Source organism: Anser brachyrhynchus, assembly GCF_964034855.1.
Source record: "Anser brachyrhynchus genome assembly, chromosome: 16".
In the NCBI taxonomy this organism is placed as follows: domain Eukaryota; kingdom Metazoa; phylum Chordata; class Aves; order Anseriformes; family Anatidae; genus Anser; species Anser brachyrhynchus.
In genome coordinates this window covers 3,193,080-3,208,201 of record NC_137734.1, presented here as the reverse complement: position 1 = coordinate 3,208,201, position 15,122 = coordinate 3,193,080, and the positions used below count along the sequence as shown (strand labels likewise).

Here is a 15,122-nt window from a genome sequence, read left to right as displayed (position 1 = left end):
ATTAAAGATGACTTTAACAAAAAGAGAGGCTAAAGATGCAGAGCGTGATTTTCAGAAATGTCTCAGCCCCATTTTCAAAAGTGATAGAAACTGGGTTCTGGTGGCTGACCTGTGATTGAGGATTGCATCCAGAGACTTAGCCTACTCTCAGAGCATCTACTCTTGAAAACCAAATCTGGGTATTTTCTGAAAACAGATAAATTCTGACACAATGATATTTAAAAGGACCAACTGAAATGGTGCATGGCTAGAATTGATCTTGATTCACACATTTTACAGTACGTTATAGATTATTTTCCTAGTCCTTTTTGTTACGTGGGTTTAGGTCTTGCAGTTATCTAACAAAATCTAAATTTTGAAAGAAGACTGTACTGGCACGTGGATAATCTGAGCTCTTATTTCTAGGGACACACTGGTCACAAAGGAGAACCTGGTGAAATAGGAAAAGAAGGAGAGAAGGTAAACTTCAATCTAAGGGGTGGGGGGAACTTTTCTCTTTAAAAGCACCATACCAAATGTTTTTTTCAGAAGACACGGAGATGTAAGGCAATTGGCTGAACAGCAAAGGGAAGCTGTGACTAAAATGTACTTGCTTCCATTGCTTTGCATGTATGTCTGTGTGCTAATACTTCAAGAACATTCCCCATAATAATAATGTTAAGATCAGTTCAACAAGTTAACTCCTATTGTTTCATATGCAGGGGTGTCAGCTCAGGAAAAAGCCCTGCATTAATCACTCAGGTAAATTCCTGACTGATCAAGTGTTCTTGCAAGTAGAAGAAATTGCATACCATGTAGAAGAAAAAAAATGATGCAGAAATCTGGGTGGGAGGGAGCTCAAGAAATAAGATGGGAAGGTACCTGGCTTCGTGTTGGCAGGCTGGTGCTCTTTCTCTTCTTGTCTAATTAATTTTTCTCTCGCAGGGCAACCCTGGCCCGCCAGGTCCTCCAGGCATTCCTGGCAGTGTTGGCCTGCAGGTAACACCTACTTTCAGGGTGGTTCCCATGATGTTTTTGCTGTGAAACTGAACACTGCCTATGATCATTTTGCATTGCACAAACAGCTCTTGCCTCTCCATAAAAACAGATGCTGGTGAAAAAGTAAAATCGTAGTAGATTCACTGAGCTTTAATTCAGGTCTTGCTTTTAGCACCTCACCTTGGATAAAACATCTGAACAATAGCCGCTGTCTTGGTACTCTGGTAGAGTCCTGGACACTTTTGGTTGGGTCTGAGGCCGAGCTCTGGGATGGCTTGACAGTCTGGCAAGTGGGCTGGAGAGAGCATGCACGCTGAAAGCATGTCCACATGGAGTATCTCCACAGTGTCACTTGCTCCAAGATCATCAGTGAAGAGGGAAAGGTCTTGTCTGTGCATCAGAAAGCTGAGCTTTCTGCTATACCTCAGTGTGTCTTAAGGTTTGTGGGTTGATGAGTTGCTGTATCATTCTGTTCCACCATGTTGTGTTTTAACAGTGATTAGGTTTTAACAGATTTGTTTTCTTAATTAGGGCCCAAGAGGACTAAGAGGCCTCCCTGGTCCAATGGGTCCAGCTGGCGACAGGGTAAGAAAAACTTTCTTCTGATTTCTCTCCCTCCACCACCAATTTGTCCTGTCCAGATGGCAGGTGTCTATTTGTCCTTAATGAAGATTGTTGGGGAACTTGTAGAGATGCAAAGTTCAGTCTCTTTCCTGCACATCCACTAAACAGAACAACCTTCCAAAGGCAGAATGAGTCTACATACCTGCAAAATTAACAGGATCAGGCACAGCATTGATTTAAACATTCAGACAAGGACGATGTTCTGTCCTTGCAGAACTGACAATGCTAAAGAATCTTGCAAAAAATGAGAAATATATCATGAATGTTTCACTTTTTGTTTTCTCTCTTTACAACCAGAAGCCAAAGAACTGACGTGCAAAGATTTTCAGAACATGGAAAGCCTCATCAATGAGAACAGAGTCAATCTCTGTCTCATCATGGTTCTGGGCTTTTGCCAGGTTCCCTTGACCATTGGCCTAGAGACTGAATGGTTTTGAGTTTGATAAAGTCTTGCATTTATTTAGGAACAAGTGTGTTAGCAAGATATCAAGGCCATGAATGATATCAGTGTATTGCAGACATAATGGTGGGGAGATCCAGAGTAAAAACCTGCTTGTTCAGAGGGGGATCTTTTTGCAAGACTGTATTACAAGAAATATGGGCCATCTTTGCAGGGTTTTGTGTGTTTTCTTAGACTGTAGTATAACGTAGGGATACTGTTACTTTACCCTCTGCCAACATCAGCGTTACAGTGATGTATTATTCTTTGCAGGGTGACATTGGTTTCAGAGGGCCACCTGGAATCCCAGGACCTCCAGGGAAAGCTGTATGTATCTGCTTTGTGGCCCCACCTTCCATAACCAAAGCCTAAAGTTGATCCTTTCTGCACCAAACCCTTTGCTGCCAATGAACAGGAGGGATATATACCGATTCTATCAGATTATTGCTGTCACATTTTTCCCCCCAGTTAAAGCAGTAGTATTTCACCTGACCCAGATTTCATGATGTCTTTCCACTTGTCCCCATGCCAATTCTGCCAGAATAAGTTCACCACATTTCCATTGCTCTGTTCTTCACTGTTCTTCCTTGAGCATCAACAGCTGAAGAAGAGTGGTGAGGAAGAATCAGTAAGCATTATCCTGAATTTACCCCCTTTGGTCCTGGTCCATGCCCAGGTACCCACAGCTCGCAAGAACTTTTGCTACAGACAGAATTAGTCAGTTGTGTATTAAAGATGCAGTCCTCATCCTTTTGCAAAGCTCTGGGAGGAAGCATAGGAGAACACAGAACCTGCAGACTTACCTGTGGATAGACCCCTGCACCCTCCTTAGAGTGCCCAAGTATAAAACCAGAGCTGCAGCTGCAGATATATGGCCCAAGAGCATTTTCCACTGGCCTGCCGCTTGGTTTCTCTCCAGCATGGATGATGTGACATCCACTTCACACCAGTCACCTTCACCTATTTACAGCAGCCAACACTGCAATCTGTATTGACCCAAAGGCAGTACCACCCCCTGGGGACCATTCCCTAGTCCTGGCAATTATGGAGGAAATTCATTTGAACTAAAAGAAAATGAGGTGCTTACTGTCCATTGAACATTTAATTACAAGAAGAAGGATCTAGGCAGCAAACAAGAAAGTTTTTCTCCTGCCCTATTTCTGGTAAAAGAAAATGCTTTAGTAAATGAAGGGGAAGATGGTCTCTGCCCTGAGGGATTGCTTGCAAGTCTTTACTGCAATTCATCCGAGTGTCAGGAATTACAGAGTGTAACTGAGAAAGTGTAGCCGAGCTCCTAGGGGAATGTGTTCAATCACTCTTCAGCTTATGCCAGCAAACAGCACAAAAAACTTCATCATGTACACTCTTGAAACATTTGTCTTTGTCGCTGTGATGAAGATGCTTGATGGCTTTTCCCCTTTTGTCCTAGGGAGACCAAGGAAACAAAGGACCTCAAGGATTCAGAGGACCCAAAGGTGACACTGTAAGTGCAGTAAAACATCCATCCGCTGAAGTGTTGGATGTGGCATTCGAAGCAGTCTGCCTGGCACTTCCTTATGACTTGTCCTCCTTGTTTTATTTCTAGCATTTTGCAGTGTCCGTCCTTAAAGCACGGTAGAATTTGAAAACTTGTTATTGGCTGAGAGACTGGTGCAGGGAGATGACGTTGGCAGGGGCTAACTGGAGTTGTAGTTAGAAGATTGTTTTGCTTCAGTGTTTTGTTTTCTGATGTTTTATCTAATCCTGTCTGTAAACACGGACTAATAGTTCTTATGTATCCTTCTAAAGTACCTTGGGCATTTTGAATAGGAAAAACTAAATAGTGGTAATAATATTCCTACATGTATTATAGTTGTAAAATTAATTGTTATTTTTCTTCAAAAAAGAAGATGCTTTAATTTATTCTTTTAGTTGGCTGATGTTTAATCTTAGATATTTCCTCTCAAACACAGCTTGGGTAAAAGAGACGAAAGTATTCCTTGCAGAAATGAGATATTTAAGTCTTACTGAAGATGCCTAAGCAGTAAGATACCTAAGCGCTTCTTACAGCCTTGAGCACAGAGATCAGATCTTACATCTCCATCACTAGAAACAATCAAGAATTTTCCCAGATGCTGCAGCTAGCACTGGGTCAGTTCTCTGGTGTGTGCTGAGGGAATCGCCATACCTATATGAACAGGACAGGAGCCTGTGCAAAGTGAATGAAATGTCCCTGCAGAGTTTGAGTATTATCTTTGTCTACTGATTGTTCTTAAGGGTTGTGTCCTGGATAACACAGGCTTTATTGTTGATTTCTAGGGTAGACCTGGACCAAAAGGAAACCCAGGGGCACGTGGACTCATAGGAGAACCCGTAAGTCAATTAAGCAAGATGAAAGTCTCTCTGTCTCGCCTGCAGATGACAAGATAAAACATGATAGGAGAAATCTTGGATCATAGCCTTTGTTGTGGAGGTTTTGCTCTGTGGGTCTGTGTAATCTTCTGAATAATCCTGATAGGAACAAGCTGTAGGTGCACTGCTCTTAATGAAAAATTTCCCCATTTCCCAGTACAATTGGAGATGGACCCAGTGCCAAAAGCTTCTTTTTTTGTGAATGTGATTTGCAAACCAGTGTTTGCCTTGTAACCTTAACCTGCGTTGTATATGGTTGCAGGGCATACCTGGCAAGGATGGACGGGATGGAGCTCCTGGACTCGATGGTGAGAAGGTTTGTAAAATCCTACTTACACACTGTGCAGGAAAGTTTCTGTTACTGTCCCATGTGAGTTGCAAAGCTGCTGATGCTTGTCAAGAAAGAGCGCTGCTGGAAAGCTTTTGCTTCTAGAGAGTTTTCCAACAGTGTAACTAGTGAAGAAGACTGAAGTTGCTTATATTAATTAATCCCAAGGAAATTCCCTAAAGAAAGAAGATGCACATATGGGCCACGAACATATGATCTAAACTCACTTTTGTCCCTATACTTTGTGGTTCCTATTGGCTGACTTTAGGCCTTCAGAGATGCCTTTCAGAGCTGTCGACAGAGGCATCTGTTTATTTTAATTGCCTGTAGACAAAGTGCTGTCAGGTACTAGTTGCCTGGTTTTTGAACGGTGATCCCACAGGAACATACACCATGTGCTGCCAAGGAATGAAAGTTCTTGAATTATTGAGGCTGGGAGCTGCGAGGGGACTTGGGAAACACCTGGGAGCTCTGAGCACCCAACAGCCTTTGTGTCCAGTGGGTGCCCTCCTCTTGTAGACACAACAGGCTCTTGATCCTGCACGTACAGGGAGGGAGAAGATTACAGATGTCTGTATGGGAACGTGTCCCCTGCCTGTGTCAGACCATTGTCTAGTAGCAGAGGGTCCCTCCTAACCTCTTGATATCCACAGGGTGATGCAGCTCGCATGGGTGCTCCTGGAGAGAAGGGACCAAACGGACTTCCTGTGAGTATGGCACCTTGATGGTCATCTTTTCAAAGGCCCCACTTAAACCAAGAGGAAATGCTCTTTCCCCACCATACAGATGAGGAGCAGTGTACAAGACAGGATGGAAAACATCTGGAGTAGCACCAAATAGTAATACAGTAATACCATGACTTCTGGCCACTCTGGGCCAACTTAAAATCTAAGTCTGAAAGGGATTTTCTCTTTCACATCCCAGTGATGTGCATCCCTTAAGCAGGGAGAAAAAACCCGAGGCACAACCGACCATGATTCGAAAGTATGCTGAGCTCTGTCCCTAACTTACTAGTGTTTATTGGCAAAATATTTAATGTCTCTTATCTTTCAACTATTTAAACGGAGGTAAAGTATTCCTTTCTTTCTCTTGCAGAATATTTTGAACACCCCTAGAGGGAGGTTTCCACTGTGGAGAATGTTGTTGCTGTTGTTTTATTTGTATATTCCTCCTCTTTGCTCTAATTGTCAAGGAGCTGTGTATGTAGAGCAGCTAGGACAGTGAACAAGAGGAAAATTGAAGGCATCATTTTCATGGTGAAAGCTGCAGAAATGTAAATCCTCCATTGCTTCAAGCAAACATTGCTTCTTGTGTGTCAAATCAGACCAGAATAACAAATTTAATAACTTTACTTCTTCTGACACTGCTTTTTAAATTTTTTCTTTCATTTTTTTGTTTCAGGGACTGCCTGGAAGAGCAGGTATTAAAGGCTCAAAGGGTGAACTAGTAAGTGAATGTCTCTAATGATGGGTTCTGGTGGGGAAGCCATTAGCCTGTCACAACAAGGGGGATCAGTGCTCACAGGAATACCAGGAACCTTGCGTAAAGGTGACACAGCAATGAATTAAATGGGGCGCCCTAAACGTGTCTCCCAAAGAGCATCCCTGTCTCACTGGCCCACATCAGCCTAAGAAGGGGTATGGTTGCGCTGTCCCGGAGCTGACAGCCCTCCCTGGTCACTGGTCCCAGGACAGGATGTACTGGTCACCTGTTCTTTAAACGTCCATTGTTTAGTTTTTCTCGTCTTTGTCCTGAAACTGTAAAAGCTTAAAGCTGTTCTTGTTTCCTGACTCACGTTTTAACTCCCTCCTCTGTTTTCCGGCTTGTTGCTTTAGGTAGAACAGAAATGAATCTCTGAAGCTATTCCCTAATGGAGTGTTTGCTTTCTCCTCTGCAGGGCAGTCCTGGAGAGATGGGAGAGGCAGGTCCCTCTGGAGAGCCAGGCATCCCTGTACGTATCCCCATCACTTACATTTATCATGAGCTCGGCTGAGTGTGTTTTAAAGCAAACTGTGAAGCTGGAGCTGACATGCTGCTTCCCTGCAGAAAGACAGCTTTTAGTAATAAGATAGGTGCTGTGCTGCCTGTAACACATGCAAACCCATGGTGATGAGCACTCCCAGGCAGCTTTATGCTTGCAAGGAGCTACCCAACACGCACGGTGCAAGCCAGCCAGCTGGACACCTCCGTGCACACATAGTACACTGAGGTCAGAGCCCACTGAGGCAGGTGGTGTGACCTACTGGATTGAAATAACCTGGGATCCAAGATTTCACGTTGAGGCTTGGCAATGGGATGGGGAGGGTGGATTTGCTGCTCCCAAATGACACGTCTGACTTTGGTGTTGGTTGCCAGGGCGATGTCGGTATTCCTGGTGAGAGAGGTCTGCCGGGACCCAGAGGAGCAACTGTAAGTACAATGCTGCTTGTAAACCAAACAGATACTAAAGGAGCCACATTCTCTAATTGTATTGTCCATGGGGACTTTCAGCAGCAGAGGAATTATTATAAATGGGTCAGATTCTGCTCTTGCTGACAGCCCTGTGCAAATGCAAAGCAATTCCTTCAATTTCCTTTGACAAAGAAAGCTGAAGCTGCCCAAGAAGTTAGTGAGGAGAGACTGAACAGTAAGCAGATCCCTGATTAAACAGTGATAATGAAGTTCAGCCTGAGCTGAATGCCAGTTGCTAATGAAGCAAAACTGTTAACCTGTTTCAATGTACATAGCCACCAGCATATGAAATCTGTCCCATTCCTGTATCGCTTTCCTTGGAACAGTAGAGGTGTACTGCAAAACCAAAACCTGTGCAAGCACTGGAAAGCCTGCAAATTGCCACCCTGAATGACAGGAGCTTAAAACATGTTAAAAAGTTGGTAGACCTGATGGAATTTTTTGCCAGAAAGGCACGTAGCTGCAATGATTTTCACAACTGCTTGAAAACACCCCAAAACTCTCAAACATACGGTGCAAAGCCAAAACAATTTTCAGGTGGGGAATCTGCTCACACATTTCATCACCCACCCCCAATACTGCAGCAGCTTTGTCTTGCTGAGAGCCTGTAGGTGTGAGCCACTAGGAAACAAACCCGTGTACAGCTCTAGCAGTTTTCGCGTTTACTCTCTGAACTGACAGCTTTGTGAAACTTCTGGGCTAGAAACCAGTGTGGTCCTCAGTGGAGTATTTTGTTCCCATGTTCATTGCGTTCCTTGCATCAACCCGGAGCTAAAGAAATAAAAAGCCACAGGAGTTGCAATGTAAATCTGAAAATAACTGCATGGCTGCCTGTTGTGTCCCAGCTGAACAGCAGGGATAATAAAAAAGTGATATAAGGATGATAAAAACTTGATTCTCTTCATAATAGTAAAAATTGGAGGGTACCATTTATTTTCTCATTCCCCAGCTGGTGGTGCCATTGTGGTTGGACCTGACCTTCCAGTGGTTTTGTTGGGCTTTTTTTTTATTATTTTATTTTCATCCATTAATCTCATTTTGAAATCCAGAAGCCTACAGCAAGTCTAACGTGATTTCTGGTTTGTGCCACTTGGAAGAAATTGAACAGTATAATGATTTATGGTTTGTGAGCAGTTGCTCTTTAGATGGCCAGGGAGAGGGAAAAAATCAGCCTGAGAAATAAACTCAATTAATAATGTTTGCTTTTATGTCGGCAATTTTTCACCAAAATTGCCAGTCCCACACAAGGTATCGCGTTGTTATATTTACAGAACAAATGCAATTGAGCTGATTACGTTGGTGCAGCCTTCTGACATGGATGCAATAGCACTTGAACCATGCTTGTTTCTAATTTCTGATTTGTGTCGGTAGAGTTCTAATTTATATGAAATGTCGTTAAGCCTAGGCTGTTCTAAGAGAGACGCAGGATTTATCCAGTGTTAAGACTATCTGGCTCAGAACAATTTGAATCTGTCACAGCAAATCAAGGGTTTCTTCCCATTCAAAGACTGTCAGGTTTTATCAGGTACCACAACTTTAAAGCAGGAGTACAGTAAAGTCATTTTTGACATAATTTAATGTAACCGTCTTAGAGCTCTGTCTCGATAATTCTTAAAGTTTGTCTTTAAACTACAAGCAGAAAACAGAAGTAGCCACAGAAATACCTGAGCAGTCGTCTGGCACATTGAAGATGATGCTGTACTGTTCCAGCAGATGGGCTCCTTCTGCACAGACCCTGCTTTTTGTACACAGCTACAGCCGCAGGGGTCTCAAGACCCAGGCAGGGATAAGGGCAGCTGGTTTAGATTGTACATCGAGTCACACATCACAAGAGGATTTCCTCTTCCTCTTGGTGATGACCAGAAAAAAATTATGTGAAACAGTGGGTGTTCAGATACCAGTGTGAATTTGTAGGGCTAACAATCAGGGAAAAAATACTTATGGAAAAAATACTGATACCATTTTGCAGAGGGCACACCTTCATTGCAATCCAGTAGATATTTGGTTTCTTGGTTACAGTGGACAGGCTGTGCTGCCTGATCCTCCGTCTGCAGCAGCCGGTTTGGAATTTATTTGTGTCCCTTAACACTGCAGCCGGCAGAGATGGCTGTGAAAGGGTCCAAGCAAGTGGATGCAATTGTCATTTTTCATGTCCAAGTGCGTGCAGCCCATTTCACAGCAGTTTCTTACAGAACCGGATCGACTAAAAGCACAGCACTGGGATAGCAGATCCCCCTTAATGTGTATTGTCTGTGCTCTGTCACGCCTACATCTTTTGCTGACACTGCTCTGTACTCTTCAGGAGTATGATATGTTCTTAACCATTCGCATATATAGAGATAAGCATTTTTATTTAGTAACAATATTATTTTTACATTCTTTTAGTGACAGTATTATTTTTATCTAGTAACAACAAAGTTCAGTTAACACCAACACCACTGTAATGGCTGTTCATCAGCAACGCCACTGGGAAGTGTCCTGCAGTACGACAGAGCGTGCTTTCTGTCTCTTAGAAGTGAGCCAATTTAACTGCACAATTGACATACCTGGCCCTGAATGATCTCCTTACCAAAGCTTATCCTTCTCTTTTCAGGGCCCGCTTGGTCTCCAAGGCCCGATGGGAGCCCCTGGTGTCAGAGGTTTCCAGGTTGGTATGCTGACAAGGGCAATTTCACGTGCATCACGTTCCCGTAGGCTGCTGCTTTCTGCAGACCTATGGCAAGACAATTGGTTGGTGGCAACAGGTGATGGGAAGAAATGTCCCACCTTGCCAGGACCAGGTTACCACCTTCGTAACACATGTGCAGTAGAAAGAACACGACCAGATAAGCTGCCTGCTGGAACCAGTGATATTTAGTATTTTTATATATGAAGGGTTTGAGCTTGATCTATGTGAGGACACCTTCCTTTCTTCTCCACCTGGGCACCTCAGCCTGTATTTCTTCAGTGAACTCCTTTTCCCCTCTGCTGCTCTGGGGGCTCTATGTCCTCCTCTCCTCTCCAAGGCAGTGTTCACAACCACTCTCCCTGAGAAATGATGCATGGTGCTTGCGTCTGGGAGCATCGCTCGATCAGGGGTTACAGGTGTGACGTTACCAGCAGAGGGCTGGAGCACCTTGTCAGTGTGGTCGACCAGTTGCGACTCACGGTGGGGCAGAAGGCAAAGTTGTACCAACCATGCAAGCGGTCCCTAGGTCCTGGGGAATCAAGGAGAGGGGAGAACTAAGACAAGCAACCAGTTCAGACCCTTTATGGAGACTGCTGAACTCGGGGATGTCAAGACGTGCAGGGTTTCCTGTCACTTTAAGCTGTAACTCTCTCTTATTGTTTTCCTAACAGGGTCCTAAAGGTGCCAGCGGGGAACCTGGCCTTCCTGGTCCAACTGGAATTCGTGGAGAGTTTGGTGACAGGGTAAGGAGAAGATAATATCTGTACCTAATTCCTGTGTGGGAGATGTGAGATCAGAGCATAACAGGGCCCCAAACACGGTGTAGCTGATGTCATGACATCAAGCACAAGTAGACTTGGTAGAAGGCTGCTCCGTTGGGCATCCCAGCCCACCCTTTAACTGCTGAATGCCCAAGGCAGAGCAAGACAGCAGGGAGCAGAATTCATGCATCCCCTCTTTTGTTTCACCTCATATTCCTGTCCTTGTTTCCAGTTCAGTTCAGGAACTCCCACTATTTTTAGACAAGATGGATTGCTTAAAAGAGACTCTGGGATCCTATCCTAGCCAGAAAAGACAATAGTTTTTTCTGCTCTGTGTGCTTATTTCACCAAAGACTATCTCCCCATGGACACAGGAGAGCTGATTCACGCGTTTTTGTTTTTCAGATGCTTGATTAGGGTTTCTGGATTTTTTTAAATTACAATTTGCTCAGAGATTTCTTTCTAAACAGCAACACACCTGGGCCCCACACCTCAGAATAAATCCAACTTTTTATTTAAATGAATTCGTTCTCATTTAAAAGAAGCCAGCAGAGCAAAGTGAATGGCATTTGGTCGGGGCTTGCAGGAGAACAGTAGCTGTGTGTTCATCAGCAGCCTTGACTCCAGCTTTAAGGTGAAGTTTCTGTGTAAACGATAGCTGCGGCACCACGGGGATTTCACAAAGACCCTTCTGTGCAGGCTCCAGGCAGGTTTAAAAGAGCCCCTTAGCTGGAGAGACTGTGAGCCTAGAAGTATAAAACAGGAGGGTCATTGTGGAGCCGTGGGGTCCTGCCCAAATTCATAGCTTGGCTGCGGTGAAAAATGTGTTCAGAGGGTCAGAGGCCCCTGCACAGAGCTGCCTCTTATCCAGAGAGCTGCTCCGAGCAGCGGGAGGGAAAATTTTATGCCTAAAAAAAAAAGGAACCAGGAGCAAAAAAATCTAGGTTTTATTTCTGGCTTTGAAGTTAAATGTAGTTACTCTAAGATGTAATTCTCGATTGTTTCTTAAGCTCCCAGTTCATTAACAGTTTTCCCCAGGAAAACATGCTGTAGCAAGTTAGGATAACCCCAGAAAATACAATATGAATGTTCTCAATATAAAATGAGTGTTCTCATTCATTTTATACCATGAATAAATTCAGTTTCCTTCTCACATCATCCAGTGTGGAAGGCAGAGATCAGTCACCCACCAGCATCATTTGGGACCTCACTTTTTAATGTGCAGATTTGTAGAATTGCTATTTCAGTCATGATAGCAAGATGACAATGATGAAAAACAGAAGGGAAGAAGAAAAACAGAATTCCTGCCCCTGGGATGGACAAGAAAGATTACTCTTTTGAAACAGGTGTAGAAGACTAGGGTGTAAAGCATGGAATTAATTTTAGCTTCATTTAGGAAACGGAGGAGGATGGTATGAAAAAGGTCAGTGTGGATAACCTGTGCCAGGCAGGGGGGAGCAGTGCGTTGCCAAACCACTTCAGGAAAGGCCTGGTAGGACGAGGACTTGGGGAGCAGAAGAGCTCCAGGTCTGAGTGGGATCCTGCCTAGGCTGGGATGCGGCCCGAGGACCTGCCCTACAGCACACACCGGTGACTGCAGAGTGTGCTACAAGACTAGCAGGGATGTTCACGGTCTCTTATTTCTAAGTATGAATGAGATTTGATCCCTCCTACTTCGCAGTTAGGAGGCTCCTTCCCAGCCCCTTGCTGTGTGAGTGAATGTGTGAAGGGTGAGGAAAAACTACTTGGAGCTCATTTGTCGTCTTATTTATTCTCAGGGCCCTACCGGTGTTACTGGTCCCAAAGGTAACCAGGTAAGTGTAGCTGATCTTTCTGTGATGAATTTCATTCTGCTGTCAACAGAGACATTCAAACCATACCTGAGGTGCAGCCTTTGAGGGCACAGCCTGCTTTTCCTTCCCTCAGATGAAAGTATTCAGGAGCAGACACCAATAAAACACTTTTTGTTCCATTTTTTTGTGCTGGCAAGAGAGATGTAGTCTGTTCTGATGGAGACATAAGAAAATGCAGTGATAAAAATGCTGGACTCTTGCTGTTTATTTTGTAACCACAAGGCACGCCGTATATAAACTCCTCGCATCACTGTTCCTCCCGAGTTAAGTTTGGAAGCGCAGCTTTTCGCCAGGGCTGTTCCTGTGACTAATGAAGAGGATTTCTCCTAGCCTCGGAGCTTGGCAGGCTAATAGACTAATTTAATCTTTTACTTTGTGCTGCTTAGTTTTCACAGCTGGATCCATCTCAGTGATGAGCTTTTGAGACAGTTTTCACCAAATGTATAGCTTATGTCAACGCCTGACTTTGTTTTTGCAGAAAACAAGTGCTTTGCCAACAATGTTGCCAATGTTGCGTGTTTTGTTTGCCAGCTTCAGTGTCTGTGAGGTCTGTTGTGTTGCTAAGGCAAAGACCAACCTAACCTCTGTTTGTCTTGAAATAACTTCCTCTCTAAAGCCGTATAGTCGCCATAACAATGTTCATCATCTGCTCTAATTGCCATGTAATAAGCAGAGTGCAGTGCTTTGTGTTGCCTCCAGTGATGCCTGACTTGCACGCGCTGCTGTCACCATGTTAACTCTTTTATCTCCCTTTCAGGGCATTGCTGGAGCAGATGGCCTCCCGGGTGACAAAGGAGAACTGGTAGGTGTCCTTACGTCGAATTCTCAAATAATAGAGAACCATGGATCAAGAATTAATAAGATCAGTTAGAATTAACCATCCAAGAGCTCCAACCACCATCATTAGACCACTGGTTGCAAAAAGTAGAAAGCAACTCAAGCCTGTGGGTCCCTTCTAACTCAGGATATTCTATGATTCTTCCAGCCACAATATTCTGGGCACGCGTCAGCTCCCCTGGTCCCGTCAGGAGGAACTGGGTGGGTAGGCAGCCGGTGTGGCCTTTGCAGAGCTGTGGCACATCGGCACTTGTTCGTCATTTTGCTCCTCAGAGCAGCAGGGCACAGCGGGCACTGCTCTGTCCCTGGGAGGTTTTGTCCATCTCAAGAAGTGGCCAGGCTGCGTTCAGCGCTGGCACCCGGGGCAGTCTGTTAGTGTCAGGGTGCTGGGCCCAGTCGTGTCAGGGCTGGATCAGGCCCCATGGCCCCTTTGCTAGAACAGCTCATTGCGTGCCACGTGCATGCCATCATCGCTGCTTCCTACATCTTGCAGAGTGGGAGATTTGACTTTGGATGCATGTTTTCTGAAAGATTCTTCTTTCATATCTCCCTTTTCTTTCTAACAGGGTCCCTTTGGTCCCCCTGGCCAAAAAGGAGAGGTATGTATCAGACGTTGCAGACTTGTGCCCCATAACGTTTGTTTATAAACATGGTTATTGTATCTTTCAATGATGTAACTCCACAAACTGTTTTTAAACACACGTGGTCAGCCTGATCACTTAGACTTAAAGAAAGACTTAATTAAATCCCATGAGAAAATAATGGGCCATGTCTTGTGTTGTTTAATTTTCTTCTTCTTTATTACAGCCAGGAAAAAGAGGAGAACTTGGTCCCAAAGGTGTCCAGGGACCTAACGGGACAGCTGGAGTTCCAGGGATTCCAGGACACCCAGGGCCCATGGGCCATCAAGGGGAGCAAGGCGTTCCTGGCATCACAGGAAAACCTGGGCCTCCTGTGAGTATTGTCTGCTTCTGGGGCACGGTTAAGAAGTCTCTGCAGTGAATAAATGCATATTTTGGATGCATATTGAAAAAATAAAGTTGCACCCTGCATTTGAACAGACAAAAGTAAGTAAATGCGCAGGCAAGCTAGCAGTCTTGCACCAAGAGGCCACCAGTAGAAAAAGATAAACCTTTTGCAAGCCTCAGAATTGAAATCCCCCCAAGTGTTTACCTTGAGAATTAATCTCACTCAGTGAAATATGAACAGATTATTTGCATCCATTGGAAGGGGCTGTAAGTCACTGTGGTCACTGCAAAAGTGAATTGGAAGTTTAAATATACAATTCCTAATCAGTACTTGAAATGTTAGGCCTCTGTCTTGGTCCAGAGCATGTTTAATTACTCAGGAAAGGCCAGATAAGCCTCAGATTAAATATCTGGCCTTAAACATTAAAATTAATTTCTGCCATTAATGTTGTGACAAAGCTCCTAAATTGAAGCCATCGTCTTTTGAAGAGGAGGAACAAAAACTCATCTTCATGCAGGATCCTATGCTTCTTATTGAGCTGCTGGAAATGAGTTTCATGTCCTGAAGCTTCTGTCAGTGATAATTATCAACAATGTGCTTTTTATAAGGCAGCATTCTTCTGTTAATTGTAGGGCAAAGAGGCCAGTGAACAACATATAAGAGAACTCTGTGGGGAGATGATAAATGGTGAGTATTACTGGGACAAAACTCACTTCAGTTACCATATTTAGCTGAAGATGAGGAGATCCCAAACATAAGACAGCTGCTGAGATCTGTTATTTTTTCTACTTTAATTAGGAAAAATATGCTGACGTTTAATGTA

At 44.1% G+C, this 15,122-nt stretch overlaps 1 protein-coding gene across 1 annotated transcript in view; it reads left to right on the top strand.

Moving 5' to 3' along the window:
- Positions 1-15,122, top strand: part of COL9A3 (collagen type IX alpha 3 chain) — a 37,310-nt gene that overhangs the window by 18,081 nt on the left and 4,107 nt on the right. Inside the window, exons 12-29 of the mRNA XM_080558024.1 lie at positions 406-459; positions 925-978; positions 1,510-1,563; positions 2,315-2,368; positions 3,471-3,524; positions 4,340-4,393; positions 4,695-4,748; positions 5,414-5,467; positions 6,162-6,206; positions 6,658-6,711; positions 7,116-7,169; positions 9,805-9,858; positions 10,551-10,622; positions 12,419-12,454; positions 13,251-13,295; positions 13,897-13,929; positions 14,138-14,284; positions 14,932-14,986. Of these exons, the coding sequence (XP_080414150.1) occupies positions 406-459; positions 925-978; positions 1,510-1,563; positions 2,315-2,368; positions 3,471-3,524; positions 4,340-4,393; positions 4,695-4,748; positions 5,414-5,467; positions 6,162-6,206; positions 6,658-6,711; positions 7,116-7,169; positions 9,805-9,858; positions 10,551-10,622; positions 12,419-12,454; positions 13,251-13,295; positions 13,897-13,929; positions 14,138-14,284; positions 14,932-14,986 (1,027 nt within the window). The remainder of the gene's footprint in view (positions 1-405; positions 460-924; positions 979-1,509; positions 1,564-2,314; positions 2,369-3,470; positions 3,525-4,339; positions 4,394-4,694; positions 4,749-5,413; positions 5,468-6,161; positions 6,207-6,657; positions 6,712-7,115; positions 7,170-9,804; positions 9,859-10,550; positions 10,623-12,418; positions 12,455-13,250; positions 13,296-13,896; positions 13,930-14,137; positions 14,285-14,931; positions 14,987-15,122) is intronic.